The 19,053-nt window shown below is 44.3% G+C and overlaps 1 protein-coding gene across 1 annotated transcript in view; it reads right to left on the bottom strand.

The window, feature by feature from the left end:
- Nucleotides 1–19,053, bottom strand: part of snrnp200 (small nuclear ribonucleoprotein 200 (U5)) — a 106,125-nt gene that overhangs the window by 59,078 nt on the left and 27,994 nt on the right. Inside the window, exons 11-16 of the mRNA XM_055661986.1 lie at nt 7,597–7,770; nt 6,251–6,388; nt 5,991–6,146; nt 3,069–3,239; nt 1,957–2,150; nt 355–478 (exon numbers count right to left, since the gene is read on the bottom strand). Coding sequence (XP_055517961.1) covers nt 355–478; nt 1,957–2,150; nt 3,069–3,239; nt 5,991–6,146; nt 6,251–6,388; nt 7,597–7,770 — 957 coding nt within the window. The remainder of the gene's footprint in view (nt 1–354; nt 479–1,956; nt 2,151–3,068; nt 3,240–5,990; nt 6,147–6,250; nt 6,389–7,596; nt 7,771–19,053) is intronic.

The raw sequence follows: 19,053 nt of genomic DNA, 5'->3' as shown, positions 1-19,053 counted from the left end.
TGACATGAAGTGACATTGATGTCAACAATAATGATGGCCTATTCTTCAGTTTGTTACATTTTTACTTGACATGTTGATGGCGGGCATTTGGTCACACCATTCTTACAGATCTGAGTGCAGGTTTGGGATCAGGTGGAATGTTGTACGCCTCATTCTGGCAGAATTACGAGCAAATAGAATTAGTGACAACCAGTACTAATGATCAGACATACAAATGAGCTTTTGTTCAGGACCCAGATCTAATGTGACAGCATACATTCAATCAGGCATGCTGCAGCTTTGCACGTCACCATCCCAGCATCTTGATGCCGCCATGGGAGGGAGGTATCGGTGCTGCCAAGTAGGTTCACTAACCTGATTCTTTCCAGCATGCTCCATCACCTTCTCATACACAATCTCATTCATAATCTGGAAACGCTTAATAGCTTTCTTTTCTGTGATCCCAACATATGTCTGCTCCAGAGGAACGGGACGGAAACTGAATTGGAAGACACAGGATTGGATAAGTATTTAACATTAGTGAACAGAAAACACCGCAGCACAGGTGACAAACAAGATGCCATTAAATGACCCCATCTGCCTGCACATGATCCATATCCCCTATTCCTTACACTTCCATGTGCCTATCTAAAAGCCTCATAAACGCCACAATCATATCTGCCTCCACCACCACGCCTGGCAATGCTTTCCACGTCCCTCACCACTCTCTCCACCCCACGCATCTCCATTAAACTTTCCCACTCTCACCTTGAATATTTCCACTCTAGGAAAATGGTTCTGACTGTCTACCCTATCTATGCCTCTCATAACTTTATATAACCATATAACAATTACAGCACGGAAACATGCCATCTATGCCCTACAAGTCCGTGCCGAACAACTTTTTTTCCCCCCCCTTAGTCCCACCTGCCTGCACTCATACCATAACCCTCCATTCCCTTCTCATCCATATGCCTATCCAATTTATTTTTAAATGATACCAATGAACCTGCCTCCACCACGTCCACTGGAAGCTCATTCCACACAGCTACCACTCTCTGAGTAAAGAAGTTCCCCCTCATATTACCCCTAAACTTCTGTCCCTTAATTCTGAAGTCATGTCCTCTTGTTTGAATCTTCCCATTTCTCAAAGGGAAAAGCTTGTCCACATCAACTCTGTCTATCCCTCTCATCATTTTAAAGACCTCTATCAAGTCCCCCCTTAACCTTCTGTGCTCCAGAGAATAAAGACCTAACTTATTCAACCTATCTCTGTAACTTAGTTGTTGAAACCCAGGCAACGTTCTAGTAAATCGCCTCTGTACTCTCTCTATTTTGTTGACATCCTTCCTATAATTGGGCGACCAAATTGTACACCATACTCCAGATTTGGTCTCACCAATGCCTTGTACAATTTTAACATTACATCCCAGCTTCTATACTCAATGCTCTGATTTATAAAGGCTAGCATACCAAAAGCTTTCTTTACCACCCTATCTATATGAGATTCCACCTTCAAGGAACTATGCACGGTTATACCCAGATCCCTCTGTTCAACCGTATTCTTCAATTCCCTACCATTTACCATGTACGTCCTATTTTGATTTGTCCTGCCAAGGTGTAGCACCTCACATTTATCAGCATTAAACTCCATCTGCCATCTTTCAGCCCATTTTTCCAAATGGCCTATATGTGGAAGTTAAACGAAGACCCTACTTTCCACTTCACCCTAGTAATGTGTCTTTATGGGACCGGGGCTTTGCATTACTATTCTGGCACAACCACACCTCCTACCAAGTGATCTGGACAATGTTGACCACTGCGACTCATGCACTGAGCACATCAATTATAGGTCACATATCACTCGTATTACAAAATTCGGTTGCATCCACTTAGCCAAGTAACTGTATTGCTAAATTAGTTGCATGATGCCACCGTGTAAACACAAGGTGCACCTCAGGATGTGACAGGAGTTACCTGTTATCAAAGTAAAAAAGGCCCTTGGCTGAGTCAACTCGCAGTAGTGTAGCAACGTCCTCATAGTTGGGTAGCGTGGCACTCAACCCAACCAATCGCACATCTTCCTGAGTCATCTCAATGTTCCTAATTGTCCGGGCAACCAACGCCTCGAGTACTGGACCACGATCATCATGCAGAAGGTGAATCTCATCCTGAGACAGCGGAAACATGAGGCAATAAATAGCAAATGGCAAGTCTAGAAAGCAAAATAACTGCTTCTATAAACAGGACATTATCTTCCGCTTGGGTAACTTACAACCCAATTGTTTGAACATTGAACCCTCCAATTTTAGGCAACAAACCAACACTCCTCACCCCCACCCATCCCGGCCTTTTCCCTCCTTCTATTGCCTGTGCCCCATCTGAATGTGCATCCTTTGCTCCCACTATCCCGCCCCTCCCTTTCCCCTTCTCCTCGTCCCCTTTCACCTACATCCCATCTTCTCGCTGCACATGCCATACCTATTTTTATCTACTTATCTCACAGCCTATTGACTCTTCATCTCAGGCCTTTGTCCATTCATTTGCCAATCAAACCCCGCCTCTCCTTTATCCACCTATCACTCACCAGGGTTTGTTCTTGCCCCTACCTTTCGTCCAGCTCCCCCCCCACTCCAGTCAGTTTGAGGAAGGGTCCCAAAAGGCAATTTATTCACGTACTCCAGAGATGCTGCTGACCTGCAGAGTTACTCCAGCCTCTATTATTTACTTTGCCTTCTATTATTTTTCTGCTCAGAGCTGTCAGGATCCAGTGTTGATAAGTGTTTCCAGGTTGAGTATTGAATTATATCAAAAGGGGAATACTCTCTGCTCTATCTCCATGATTCAGCTTTCACTTTCAGCGGGCCAGAATAAACATTTTTTAATTCAACATCTTCTGAACTCTGATGTAATGTTTAAACTGGTGTTGAATTAGCTAATACAAAGAATTGCAGATGATAGTTTGCAAATAAAAAAACAAAGTGCTGGAGTAATTCAGCGGGCCGGGCATAATCTCAATGCTTTGAGCTGTGATCCATTAAAAATATAGCCTAGATCAGACAGAGGCTTGTGATTATTATCATACTTACAATGATCATGAGTCGCACTATTTGTGTGTAGGTTCGCTCTCCTCCCTTGCGAGTGATGATATCCCATTTCTCTGGGGTGCACACGATCACCTGGGTTGCATTGATCTCCTCTTTACACAGTTGATGGTCCCCCGTCAGCTCTGCAACACTGATCCCATAACTGGCCAAACGCTGCAAATGAAAATCAATCTACACTGAGCCCAAGCTACAGTCAAAAATGTTTAACTGTCCCATACACTGACAATGGAACAATGAAATTCTTACTTGCAACAGTACAATAAGCTTATAAACGCTTTACACGCAGATAATATGTAATAAAATGTTGATAAATTAGTAACCCCAATACTAGTGCAAAAATAAGCCCAAAGTCTCTCGTGCAACCAAAGTTCATCAGTTAGCGTTGTACAGTGTGCAAGAGCCTGATAGTTGTGGGGAAGAATCTATTCTTGTTCCTGGTGGTCACAGTTTTCAGCCTCCTTTACCCTTTTCATGATGGCAGGAGAAAAATTAGGGTGTGACTAAGGTGATGTGGGTCTTTGATGATGCTAGCTGTCTTTTTGAGGCAGTGCCTCCTATAGATCCCTTCGATGGTGGGGAGGTCACATTGGATACTGGAGATGGTTTTGCTCTCAGACACAACGTTATTGAAAGATAAACAATAAGAACTTACATTAGTGAGGGTCAGTGCACCCTTTGTTGGTTGACCACACTGACCAAAGATCATAGAGCGGAGCAAGATGGTTCACTCCTACACACGAAAATGGCACATACCTTGTATAGTGAGGAACGTGCAGATGTTGGTTTAAACCGAAGATAGACACAAAAGGCTGGAGTAAATCAGCGGATCAGGCAGCATCTCTGGTGAAAAGGAATAGGTGATATTTCGGGTCGACTGGTCTTCTTCAGACTGACAGTCAATGGAAAGGGAAACGGGAGATATAGGCATATCTTCCATTCATTTGTCCTTAGCACCGTCTATATCTCTTGTTCCTCTTTCCCCTGACTCAGTCTGAACAAGGGTCTCGACCCGAAGTGTCACCTATTCCTTTTGTCTAGAATGCTGTCCGACCCGCTGCATTTTATGTCTATCCTTTAATCTCTCAGCCTGATATAGCCGAATCTCCCTGAATTAGCTTGTGCTACTACCTCTGCAAGAATCTTAGATACCACAATTTCTGGAGGGGAATTTGTGAAATTTTTTCTAAAATACTTAAAATAAAATTGGACCCCGACACAGAATTGATTACACTAGGTACGTCAGAAGCCTGTTCTGAGCTAACATTATTTCAAAGACGTTTCCTTAACTATGGCCTGATAACGGCGAAAAACCTAATACTGACATTTTGGAAACACACATCAGTCCCCACAGTGAGGATGTGGATTACAAACATGTCCGAGACACTACATTTGGAAAATATTAGGCTTGTCTTGGCAGAAAAACCTGATTAATTTTTCAGGACATGGACACCTTTTACCGAATTCTTACAAGGATAGTATGGTGCAACTATTATGTAAAAGAATATGTGTGTTATGATTGTGTTTATAATTTGTTTGGTTGTTTTGTTGTTTGTCTTTTGCACAAAAGTCCGCGAGCATTGCCACTTTCATTTCACTGCACATCTCGTATGTGTATGTGACAAATAAACTTGACTTGACTTGACAAATTTAGATTTAAATCCGATTCTGGGTTGGGTGAGGTGGGCGGGGTGGGGGTGGGGGCGAGGGGCAGGTATATCTCCACTTTCTTTTTTCTCTCTCTTGTATCTTTATTCACTTTTTGGCCATACTACTTTGATAGTCTAGGGGTCTTTTCTATGTGCTTTTTCCAGCTATCTTTTCACTTCTTCCCTCTCTTGGTCTTTCTCTCTTCTTTTCTATCATTTTCAGGTTAATATTGAAGCTGTACAATAATTGTATAATTTTAGATACCGAATGTTTTATCTTTGTACAATTGCTTTTAATAATTTAAAAACAACAACCCACAAATATATATATAAATAAATAAATATAATAATAATCTTAGATACAGAGCAAAATTACCTTAAATCTGGATCAAGGACACAAAAAATCCAGCTATAGCTTCATACACCAACCAATTACTTCTGGCAAAGGTTAGGTCAGTTTCATCAATCTCCAGAACAAATACAGAAGACAGGAACACAATGTTACCGAATTTATTGCAATATTGCTGTTAATTTACTGGGCAAGGTGGGACTGGGTTGGCCAGTGTTTTTTTAAACTATTATTGATACATTGAACCGAGCGAGTCTTTTTCTCGTGATTTCTCTCTGCTTCGCCTACTTCATTCAACTCCAACCTGTCTCGCTTCATTCTCCAATATCATTATCGCTGTTGCTGCAATTTTCTGAAAAAAGGCGAGTGTGTGGAAACACATTTAAGCTTGACATCAACCGCTTGGTGTCGTTTAGACAGGCCAAACAAGTTAAAACACACTGGTTCGGAGTTTCAACATATCAGCACCAGTCATTCCGACCAAAGATCGTTTTTTGTGGGGAACCTGAAGAAAGACAGGTCGGGTCGCCTACCTTGGCGATTCGAGCAAATTATAGCAGAGCAGTACGCTCCGCTTGTAGATGAGGATGCCATGATGGAAGCCGATTACGGAAATGGCGCTGAAGATTACCCATCTCCTACTACGGCTTTTTTGTGGAGTGAACCATCTTGCTCCGCTCTATGATCTTTGATATTGACCGGGGACACAGGAGTCTGCTATTCTAAGTAATGATACAATTGATGGTGCATTTGGGGTGGGAGAGATTGCAAAAGAAAAATGAGAAAGCGATGGTAAAAGGAAAAGGAAAGGGAAAAATACAAGGGAGAAATATTGGATTAAGATAAAGAGGATTGAACATTGCAGCTATACATTTGGGTTTCCGAAGATGGTCATGTTCACAAGCTTACCTTACTGAAACTGCCCACCATCTCCTGAACCAAAGACCTCATCGGTGCCACATATATAATTTTAAAGTCATCTATGTTTATGGTTCCATCAATGTTAATGTGCTTCCCAATCTCACGCAACATGCACATAAGAGCCACGTTTGTTTTGCCAGCACCCTAAAACAAGTAAAAAGAACAATAATTTTGGTTAAAAACTATATCTATCGCAGTCACTGCAGGGCAAAGTGAAGGCATTATGGTGAATATTAGTGAATACTCACAGTGGGAGCACACAACAGAAGGTTTTCATCCGTTTCCATGGCTGCCTTACATAGTTTACTCTGAATTCGATTCAAGGTTTTAAAGCCTTCAAATGCTGCTTGGGTATATTTTGGCATCTTCTCAACGGGTATCAGTTGCTATGGAATATGAAACAGTGTTTAGAATCTGTGATTTACACAAAGGAATATCAGGGTCACAGTCTATCACTTTTTTTTCATGATTACTGTTTTGCATCAAACTCAAATAGTTGTTTGACCAGAATGCTCTAATGTTTCCCAGTGTAATAACACTCAATGCTACTCTGCCCAGCTCAGGAAAACACACAATGGCACCGCTAGTAGATCCGCTGCCTCATAATGCCATAGATCCAGTTTCCATCCTGACCTTGGATGCTGTCTGTGTGGAGTTTGCATGTTCTCCCTGTGATCGCATAGGTTTTCTCCAGGTGCTCTGGTTTCCTCAGATATCCCCAAAACATTGGCCTCTGTAAAATTATCCCTAGTGTGTAGGGAGTACAGCTGCGTAACATAGAACTAGTTTAAACAGGTGATCGATGGAAATATGGACATAGTAGGTCAAAGGGCCTGTTTCCATGTGTGTCTTTAAACTAAATATCAGCTAAAGTACAAGAGACTGTAGATGTTACAAATGGGAACAAAAAAAAGAGAAAGTGCAGGACTTCAGGAATTCAGGAAGCATCAGTAGTAGAGAGATGGGAAGATTTTGTTGGTGTAGACTCATCCAAACAATGTTGGATTGTAGAAATGTTGCTTGACCTACCAAATGTGTTTAGCATCACCTGTTTACTTTTCAAGACAAGATGCAATTGTTTAATCTCATTCAATAAATAGGACCCAAGGCAGTTATGTACAAACATTGACGAGCTCAGCACTTTCATCAGTGCAGCTTTATAGCATGTTGGTTAAACTCTGCTTTCAGCTGGATGACAGCTTTCTTGGGATAAATTATGTACCTTATTTTTGGAATAATAATCAATGTCTAACAGTGAAAAAAGTATAGGAAGGAACTGCAGATGCTGGTTTACATCGAAGATTGGCACAAAATGCTGGAGTAATAGGGCCGAAGAAGGGTCTCAACCCGAAACGTCACCCATTCCTTCTCTCCAGAGATGCTAGCATTTTGTGTCTAACAGGGAAAAGGCAGGTTAACATTTCAGATACTGATAGACAACTGTGATGCGCTTCACAATGTTATCAGCACTTATCAAAACACAGTAATTGCAGTATGTTTAACAGTCGGTCAACAGTAAATCCAGGCAACGTGTTATGAAAATGACCATCATGCACAACACCCATGAAGTAAAGATCTCCCACTGATCTCTCACCTCCTCAGAATTGAAGGGCTTGGGCTTGAGCGCCGGCACATGCACCTCCTCATACCCCTTGCGCTGCTTGCGGAAGGAACCGTCCGGTAGCTGACATCGCTTGTTTGCCATGAGGTGACTCCCTTGTGCAAAAGCCAGGTCCTCTAAATCCAGAACTTGTCTGGGAGCCAGAATCTAAAAGAGCAAACAGTCCAAAATAGAGTAATAGCTCTATACAGCACGGAAACAATTCCCTATGCTTAACTTATCCATGCCAACCAAGATGCTGAACTGAGCTAGTCCCATTTCAAGAATATACAGAATCCGTCATCGCATACATCAACAAATGTATTGAGGATGTAACGGTGGTAAAAACCATCAGGAGGCGTGCCAATCAGAAACCTTGGCTAACTGGGGAAGTGTGTTCCCTACTGAGAATCCGGAATGCAGCATTCAAATCTGGGGACAACGAAGCATACAAACTGGCAAGGGGTAACCTATCCCGGGGGATCAGGGAAGCGAAGAGGCTGTACGGACAAAAACTCAATAGCCACTTCGAAAATGAAAAAGACACACGTCGCTTGTGGCAGGGATTTCAGACCATCACTGACTACAAGCCCCCCCCGATGCGAATATGCCAAAGCAACCCCTCCCTACCAGATGAACTGAACGAGTTCTACGCACGGTTTGAGGTTAAAAACAGCACCCAGACACGTGCACCACTGCCATCTCCCAGTGACCAGTCGCTCAGGCTGTCCGCAGCCAGAGTTAAAAAGGCCTTCGCCAGCGTCAATCCACGCAAAGCTGCAGGGCCAGACAACATTCCTGGATGCGTTCTAAGAGACTGTGCCGAGCAACTGAAGGATGTCTTCACAGACATTTTTAACATCTCACTCTGCCAGGCAGTAGTGCCGAATTGTCTTAAGAGTGCCACCATCGTCCCTGTACCGAAGAAACCAAACCCAGCCTGCCATAACGACTTTCGACCAGTGGCCCTAACACCCATTGTAATGAAGTGTTTTGAGCGACTAGTTATGCAGCACATCAAAAACAGTCTACCTGCCAACCTAGACCCACTGCAGTTCGCCTACAGAGCCAACCGATCCACAGAGGACGCAGTCTCAACAACACTGAACCTCGTGTTGTCACATCTCGATCGGAAAAACACCTATGCCAGGATCCTCTTCATAGACTTCAGCTCCGCTTTCAACACAATCATCCCGCAGCAGCTGGTGGAGAAGTTGGAGCTGTTGGGGGTTGATGCTGGCACATGTAGCTGGGTCCTGAACTTCCTGTCGCAGCGGCAGCAGACAGTCAGGGTGGGCAGTAGGACATCAAAAACGATAGCCGTGAGCACTGGCTCACCCCAAGGCTGTGTCCTAAGCCCCCTTCTGTTTAGTCTGCTGACACACGACTGTACTGCCAGACTCAATAACAACTTCATCAGCAAGTTCGCTGATGACACAACAGTAGTGGGTCTCATCAGTGACAACGATGAATCGGCGTACAGGATGGAGGTGGAGCTGCTCACAGGTTGGTGCAAATCCCACAACCTCATTCTTAACGTGGGAAAAAACTAAGGAGATGGTGGTTGACTTCAGGAGGGCGGGTACACAACACCATACACCTCTGCACATCGACGGAGCTGATGTGGAAAGGGTCAGCAGCATGAAGTTCCTAGGACTACACCTGTCTGATGACCTGACGTCCACGGCCAACACCACAGCTCTGGTCAAGAGAGCCCAGCAGCGACTTCACCCCCTCCGAAGACTACGGAAAGCAGGCCTCCCCACCACACACCTACGGACTTTTTACAGGGGGACTGTTGAGAGCACACTGACATACGGCATCACTTCCTGGTTCGGGAGCTGCAAGGCGTACGAACGTCACCAACTGGACAGGATAGTGAAGACCGCAAGCAGGATTATTGGTGCTCCACTCCCCTTCCTGCTGGACATATACAAGAAGAGATGCATCAACAGAGCCATCTCCATCATCAAAGACCCTTACCACCCATCGCATGACTTTTTCACCATCCTCCCATCTGGGAAGAGGTACAGGAGCATCAGCTGCAAAACCAGCAGGATGCTCCTCAGCTTCTTCCCACAGGCTATAAGACTGTTAAATGAACTTTCCCCCCTGCCAAGTATCGCGCACAAACACCCCCGCTGCCAGTCGGAACGGCTGTTGAATGTTATTGAATGTTATTAGAGGGTTAAATTGTTCATGACATGTATTTTAACTTTAATTGCTATTTATTTTGTAACGAAAACTGAATGGACACTGGTCGAGAAACGTTTTTTTTGTTTCCTCTGAGTATGCGAATACTCAGGAAATGACAATAAAGATTTACAATTACAATTACAATTACAATTACAATTTGTCTGTGGCTGGTCCACAACCCACCAAATCTTTCCTATCTGTGTACCTGTCCAAATGTCTTTTAAATGTTGTAATTGTACCTGCCTCCACCACTTCCTCTGGTAGCTTGTTCCATAAACCCACGATCCAATATGTGAAAAATGTGTCCCTCATGTCCATTTTAAATCTTGCCTCTCTCACCTTAAATCTATGCCTTCTGGTTTGAGACTCCCCCCCCCAATTTTGATCACAAATTAGCTCAAAAGGATTATAGGTAGGCCCATTTTTAATGCTGTGATATTTCATTATGATTTAATACCTTTCAAATCTGGTCACCTATGTCACAGGTTGGTACCCGTATTTACGGAAACACCCACATATATCTAGATGGGCACAATTTGTCCTCCAATGCTCGAGGGAAAATAGTACCAACATATCCAGCCTCTCCTTTTAGTAAGACCCTTGTCTATCGTATTTGCATCCTTTCCAGGTACATCATAGGTATGGATCTTCCCACCATCGAATGAGAGGCAGAGCCTCAAAAAGGTAGTCAAATTCAAAGACACATTCCACCTTAACCACGCTTTCATGTCGTTACTACCACTGAGAAGGTGGTACAGGAGCCTGAAAACTGTGACCAACAGGTGAAAGGATACCATCTTCCCAGCAAACATTGAGCTCTTGAAAATCACAATACCAACCTCACCAACTATGTTCTTCCATGGATTGTGTCGTTAGTTACACTATGAACTTCATTTTCTGCACTATTATAGTCACCTAGTATTACACTTATTAACTTATTCTGTTTGTGATTAAATACTATCTGTGTGTTTGGTAGGCTTTTTCAGCTTTAGCAAGTAAGAATGTCATCGTTCCATTGTTAGTACATATGACAACAAAAACTTGACTCCAGTTTCATGGCATCCTTCAAACTGCAGGGCAACCAGAATTGGCACTCCAAACGTGTACTCGAAATGTGGCCGTACCAATGTCTTGTACAACAGTGGCATGTCCAACACTCTAATACTCAACAGCTGACCGACGAGGGCAAACATGGCAAACGTTTCACGCTACGCTGTCCACATGTCACCACCTTCATGAAACTATATACCTGCACCCCTAGGTCTCTCTGTTCCACAATACTTCAAATGGTCCTTCCATTAATGATGGAAGTTCAGCCTTGGTTTGTCCTACAAAAACGCAACTCCTCACATTTATCCAAATTGTACTGGTGGCCAGAGGATCTGGGGTGACGGAGGAACAGTCTATCCACATTAGGCAGGAAATGGTGTTGGATAGACTGATGGGAATGAAGGCTGATAAATCCCCAGGGCCTGATGGTCTGCTTACTTAAGGAAGTGGCACTAGAAATCGTGGACATATTGGTGATAATTTTCCAATATTCTACAGATTCATGATCAGTTCCTGTGGATTGGAGGGTAGCTAATGTTATCCCACTCTTTAAGAAAGGCAGGAGAGAGAAAACAGGGAATTATAGACCAGTCAGCCTGACATTGGTGGTGGGGATGATACTGGAGTCAATTATAAAAGATGAAATAGCGTCACATTTGGATAGCAGTAACAGGATCGGTCAGAGTCAGCATGGATTTACAAAGGGGAAATCATGCTTGACTAATCTTCTGGAATTTTTTGAGGATCTAACTAGGAAAATGGATAAGGGAGAGCCAGTGGATTAGATTAGATTAAATAGCCTTTATTGTCATTCAGACCGAAGTCTGAACGAAATTGTAGCAGTCATACATATAATACAATAAAAACAACAATAAACACATATTAACATCCACCACAGTGAGTCCACCCAGCGTCTCCTCACTGTGATGGAGGCAAAAGTCTTAGGTCTGCAGTCTCTTCCCTCCTCTTCTCCCTCTGCGCTGAGGCTGATACCCCCCCCGGGCGATGTTATAACAGTCCCGCAACTCAAACATCGCGGCCCGGGACGGTCGAAGCTGCCGCCCGCCAGTCCTGCAGACGCAGCCGCTGGCCCACGGCCGAACACCTGACTCAGGCCACCACCGCCAGAACACCGTTCCAGCCACCCTCACGTGAGTACCGTACCGTCTTCAGCCTCGGACTGGGCCGCCCCGACTTGGGCGCCGAACCTCCCCCGGACCGGGCCGCCCCGACTTGGGCGCCGAACTTCCCCCGGACCGGGCCGCCCCGACTTGGGCGTCGCTTCTCCCTCGGGCAGCGAGCGCCGCACCTCCCCGAGGTCGGCCGCTCCGGCGGGAGCCTCGTTCCGCCCTCGGGCTGGCCGCCCTCACGGGAGCGTCACAACCTCTCACAGGAGCACTGTTCCAGCCCTGAGCCGGACCACCCTCACGGGAGCGAGCTCAGGGCGAGTCTAGACGGTCTCTGCCTCCGGAGCCTCGAGGTCCTCAGCTCCATTAGGCCTCAGCGCAGACGGTGGCAGAGAAGGGGAATACAACAAAAAGGTCGCAATCCCCCGCAGGGAGAGTCTGCAAACCCCGTTTCAACCCCCCCCCCCCCCACAAAACACAAACTAAAAACCAAAAACTAGACTAACCAAAACAAAATAAACAACACAAAAAACACAAACAAACGGGACTGCCGGTGAGCCGCTGCAGCCAGAGCCGCGCCGCCACTCCGATTATGCAACCGTAGTGTAGTGTACCTGGATTTCCAGAAAGCATTTGATAAGGTTCCACATAGGAGATTAGTGGGCAAAATTAGGGCACATGGTATTGGGGGTAGAGTGCTGACATGGATAGAAAATTGGTTGGCAGACAGGAAACAAAGAGTAGGGATTAACAGGTTCCTTTCAAAATGGCAGGCAGGGTAAGTGGGGTACCGCAAGGCTCAGTGCTGGGACCACAGCTATTTACAATATACATCAATGATTTAGATGAAGGGATTCAAAGTAACATTAACAAATTTGCAGATGACACAAAGCATTGTGAACTGTGAGGAGGATGCTATGAGAATGCAGGGTGACTTGGACAGGTCGGGTGAGTGGGCAGATGCATAGAAACATAGAAATTAGGTGCAGGAGTAGGCCATTCGGCCCTTCGAGCCTGCACCGCCATTCAATATGGCAGATGCCGTTTAATGTGGATAAATGTGAGGTTATCCACTTTGGTGGCAAAAACAGATTATTATCTAAATGGTGTCAAGTTGGGAAAAGTGGAAGTACAACGGGATCTGCGGGGTCCTTGTTCATCAGTCAATGAAAGTAAGTATGCAGGTATAGCAGACAATGAAGAAAGCGAATGGCATGTTAGCCTTCACAACAAGAGGAGTTGAGTATGAGAACAAAGAGGTCCTTCTGCAGTTGTAAAGGGCCCTAGTGAGACCACAGCTGGAGAATTGTGTGCAGTTTTGGTCACCTAATTTGAGGAAGGACATTTTTGCTATTGAGGGAGTGCAGCGTAGGTTTACAAGGTTAATTCCCGGAATGGCGGGACTGTCATATGCTGAGAGAATGGAGCGGTTGGGCTTGTATACTTTGGTTAAGAAAGGTGAGAGGGTTCTTATTGAAACATATAAGATTATTAAGAGTTTGGACATGCTAGAGGCAGGAAACATGTTCCCGATGTTGGGGGAGTCCAGAACCAGGGGCCAAAGTTTAAGAATAAGGGGTAAACCATTTATGCTAATCATGCTAATTGGCTCAAGGTCATTACTCTCCAAAACCCACCCGTTCACCATTTCAGTTGATCTCACCCATACCAACCTCCTCCCATGTTAAAAGTCTCGGCGTCATTCTGGACAGTACACTTTCCTTTGGCACCCACATCAGCAATATCACACGCTCTGCATACTTTCATCTCCGCAACATCTCCAGACTCCGCCCCTCCCTCTCCAAAGACAATACAAAAGTCCTCATCCACGTTCTGGTCACATCCCGCATCGATTACTGCAAAGCCCTCCTCACTTGCACCTCCAATAAATGTCTTCATCGCCTCCAATGCATTCAGAACTGTGCAGCCCGGATCATCACCCGCACCAGATCATCGGACCACATCACACCCATCCTCACTCAGCTCCACTGGCTCCCTGTGCACCACCGGATTAACTACAAGATTTTACTGCTGACCTTCAAAGCCCTACACCACCTTGCTCCCCAATACCTCTCTGACCTGCTGCTACCATACACTCCTTCCCGGTCACTTCGTTCCTCCTCAACTGCAATTTTAACTGTCCCCACATTTAGGCTCAGCACCATGGGTGCCAGAGCCTTCAGCTGCTCTGCCCCACGTCTCTGGAACACTCTCCCACCTCCCATCCGTCACCTGGACACTATTGATCAATTCAAATCACAACTCAAAACACACTTGTTTAGATTAGCATACCTGACATAACTTCCACCATGTTCACCCTGATTTTAATGACTTAAAATGTTTTGTGTATTTTTTGTTTTTTGTTTTTAATCAACTTGATTTTAATATTGATAAATGTATTGTGATTTTATGTCCTGTAAGGTGTCCTTGGGTGTCCAGAAAGACGCCAGCAAATAAAATGCATTATTATTATTATTTAGAACGGAGACGGGGAAACACATCTTCACACAGAGAGTTGTGAGTCTGTGGAATTCACTGCCTCAGAGAGCGGTGGAGGCCGGTTCTCTGGATACTTTCAAGAGAGAACTTGATAGGGCTCTTAAAGATAGCGGAATGAGGGGAGAAGGCAGGAACGGGGTACTGATTAGGGATGATCAGTGCTGGTGCTGGCTCGAGGGGCTGAATGGCCTACTCCTGCACCTATTGTCTATTGTCCAAACTCCTTCTGCCATTCCTTGGCCCATTGGCCCTGTTTATCAAAATCCACTACACTACAAATGTTGGTGTCATCTTCAAACCTACTAAATATGCCACAAACATTCAAATCAAATTGTTAATAGAAATAACAGGTAACAGTGAATCGATCCCAGCAACTGCCATCGCCATTCAATCTGTAAAAAATCCCACCTACCTCTGACTCCTCCCTCCCAAGGCAATTCTGTATCCAATTGCTAGCTCACACTGGATCCCATGTGATCTCGACTTCAGGAACAGTCTAGCATACAAGAGCTTGTCAAAGGCCTAGCTAAAGTCCATAGACAATGTACACCAACCGGCCCCATCAAACCTGTTGCTCACCTCTTCAAAAAATGCTACAATGAAGTTGCGTCTATAAAGACCTGCTGACTATCCTTAAACAATGGAGTCATAGAGTGATGCAGCGTAGAAACAGGCCCACACCTGCCAACTACATTAGTTCCAGGTACACAAGTCCCACCTGCCTGCGTTTGGTCCATATTCCTGCAAACCTGTCCTATTCATGTACCTGTTCAAGAAGGAACTGCAGATGCTGGAAGATCGAAGGTACACAAAATTGCTGGAGAAACTCAGCGGGTGCAGCAGCATCTATGGAGCGAAGGAAATAGGCGACGTTTCGGGCCGAAACCCTTCTTCAGACTGATGGTGAGTCTCTGAAGAAGGGTTTCGGCCCGAAACGTCGCCTATTTCCTTCGCTCCATAGATGCTGCTGCACCCGCTGAGTTTCTCCAGCAATTTTGTGTACCCTATTCATGTATCTGTCTGTTTCTTAAACGTTGGGATAGTCCAGACCTCAACTACCTCCTTTGGCAGCTTGTTCCATACACCCACCACCCTTTGTGTGAAAAAGTTACCGCTCAGCTTCCTATTAAACCTTGTGCCCTTCACCTCGAACCTATGTCCTCGGGTCCTCGATTCCCCTACTTTAGGCAAGAGATTCTGTGCATCTATCCGATCTATTCCTCTCATGATTTTACACACATCTATAAGATCACCCCTCAACCTCCTGCGCTCCAGGCAATAGAGTCTGAGCCTACTCAACCTCTTCCTACAACTCACACTCTAGTGTGACAACGTCTTCGTAAATCTTCTCCATACCCATTCCAGCTTGCCATCTTTCCTATAACATGATGCCCACAACGGAACACAATACTCTAAATGTAGCCTCTTACAGTGCCCTCCATAATGTTTGGGACAAAGACATCGGATGGCAGGGTTACAGTTTGCCAAGAAGTTTTTAAAAGAGCAACCACAGTTCTGGAAAAAAGGGCTTGTGGACAGATGAGACGAATATTAAGTTATATCAGAATGATGGCAAGAGCAAAGTATAGAAGAGCGAAGGTACTGCCCAAGATCCAAAGCATACCACCTCACCTGTGGTGGAGGTGTTATGGCCAGGGCATGTATGGCTACTGAAGGTACTGGCTCACTTATCTTCATTGATGATACAACTGCTGATGGTAGTAGCATAATGAATTCTGAAGTGTACAGACACATCTTATCTGCTCAAGTCAAAACAAATGCCTCAAAACTCGTTCATTCAACAGCAAGACAATGATCCCAAATACACTGCTAAAGCAACAAAAGAGCTAAAAAATTGTCAACTCTTGAGTGGCCAAGTCAATCACCCATTCCAAACCCAATTGAGCATGCCTTTTATATGCTGAAGAGAAAACTGAAGGGGACCAGCCACCAAAACAAGCATAAGCTAAAGGTGGCTGCAATTCAGGCCTGGCAGAGCATCACCAGAGAAGACACCCAGCAACTGGTGATGTCCATGAATCACAGACTTCAAGCAGTCATTGCATGCAAAGGATATGCAACAAAATACTGAACATGACTACTTTCATTTACTTGACATTGTTGTGTTCGAAATATTATGGTGCCATAAAATGGGGGGGGACTATGTATAAATACTGCGGTAAATACCACATGGTGAAACCAAGATGTATAAAATTGGCCTTTAATAAAATCTGACAATGTGCACTTTAATCACATGTGATTTTTCATTAAAAATCTCAAATTGTGTAGTACAGAGGCAAACAAATAAATGATGGGTCTTTGTCCCAAACATTATGGAGGGCACTGTACATGTCCTGTATTCTTGTCAGCACACTTTTAAAGGCATCCCACTTTTTCGAATCAAAGATCATTTACACCCCGGCTGTTCCCTCTTCCCTCTCTCATCATGCAGAAGATACTAAAGCTTGAAAACAGGTACCACCAGATTCAGGAACAACTTCTTCCCCACTCACACTACTGAACGGTGCTCTTATAAACTAGGGTGTAGTTCCAATCTCCCAACCTACCCCATTGTGCCCTTGCACTTCTTTCATTTGTCATTTCTCTGTAACTGTAACGCTATAACATTGCAACACTATCTCGGTCCCATGAGTGTACAGCAACACTCCTGAGGTTCCTGCTATTTGCCGTATATGTCTTGTCAGTGTTTGACATCCCAAATTACATGAGCTCACACTTGTCTGGATTAAATTCCATCTGCTATCACTCCACTAAACTTTGCAATTTCTACATGGTGAAACCAAAATCTATAAAACTGGCCTTTGTTAAAATCTGCCAAGGTACACTTTAAGCATATGTGATTTTGTCTATTCCAAATTTCAAATTTTGGAGTACAGAGGCAAATAAATAAATGATGGGTCTTGGTCCCAAACATTATGATGGGCACTGTATACAACTGCAATATGGCTTCCCAACTATACTCAATACCCGGACTGATGAAGGCCAATGAGCCAAAAGCCTTCTCGACCACACTATCAACCTGCGACTCGATCTCCAAGGGACCATGCACCTGCATTACCAGATCCCTCTGCTGTAGGTCCTGCCCATGTTAGACTTCCCAAAGTGCAACACCTCACATTTGTCTGTATAAATTCCATCAACGATTCCTCAGCCCACTTGGCCAATGGATCAAGATCCTGCTACAATTTTTCACAACTATCTTCACTATCTGCAAAACCACCCACTTTTGTATCATCAGCAAACTTGCTAATCTTGCCATGTATGTTCTGATCCAAATCATTGATATAGATGACAAACAGTTACGGGCCCAGCACCGATCTTTGAGGCACACCACTAGTCACAGGCCTCCAATCCGAGAAGCAACCTTCCACCATCATCCTCTGCTTCCTTCCATGTAGCCGATTTTCTATCCATTCAGCTATCTCTCCTTGGATCCCATGCAATCTAACCTTCTATAGCAGCCTACCATGTGGAACCTTGTCGAATGCTTTGCTGAAGTCCACATATACAACATCTACAGCTCTGGCTTCATCTACCTTTATGGTCACCTCTTCAAAAAACTCAATCAGATTTGTGAGATACAACCTCCCACGTACAAAACCATGCTGACTATCCCTAATCAGCCCTTGTCCATATGAACGGACAATCTTTGCCTTTTCAAGTGCACATAGACCCTCCTTCATTAACTATCTATGTAAGGCTCATCAATGTAAGGTTTGCAGTTTCCAAGGAATATTCATTTAACACCCCACCCACCTCCTGTGCCTCCTCACTCAGATCACCTTGTTGATCGCTCAGGTGACCTCTTCTGTTCCTAGTTATGCCTTTAATACACGTAGAATTTTACAAGAATTTAGAATCTTCTTTACGTTATTTGCCAATAGTATTTCATTAATCCCTTCTGCCCTGCTAATTTATCTTTTAAATGTATTCCTACATGGCCTATATTCATCAAGGGATTCACTTGATTCCAACTGCCCACACCTGACATATACCTCTTTTTTCTTGACCACGCCTCAATATTTCTTGTCATCTAGGGTTCCCTACACTTGCCATCCTTGCCCTTCACTAACATGAACACACTGGCACCGAACTCTTCCTATCTCACATTTAAAAGTCTCCCAAGTTCTTTTCCAATACCATCAAAGTTAGCCTTTCCCCAATGTAGGAATTTAACTTGTGGACCAGCCCTATTCCATTTCCATGACAGTTTTAAATTAATAGGATTACGTTCAGTGGTCCTAAAATGCTCTCCCATTACTATTTCAGTCAGCTGCGTGCTTTATTTCTTAAGAGGTCAAACTTTGCTTCTTCTCTAGCAGGGCTGCCCCAAGTTATAAACGCCCTGACTCATGCACAGCCGCATATACGAGCGAGCGTTTGGGAGATCGGTGGGATGGATCTGCCCACTGCTGTAGGCAGAACCAAATCCCAACATCTCCTGCCATGTGGGAATTTGGTTTGAAATAATATCTGAATGATTGAGTTAAATCTCCTAGTCTAACTTCATAATCTCTAGATTGTCCTAGGTTATTATTTAAATATATTGCCAACCTAC

Source organism: Leucoraja erinacea, chromosome 35 (assembly GCF_028641065.1).
Source record: "Leucoraja erinacea ecotype New England chromosome 35, Leri_hhj_1, whole genome shotgun sequence".
NCBI lineage: Eukaryota > Metazoa > Chordata > Chondrichthyes > Rajiformes > Rajidae > Leucoraja > Leucoraja erinaceus.
The sequence above is the reverse complement of the archived record's forward strand: the minus strand, read 5'-3'. Positions and strand labels throughout refer to the sequence as shown.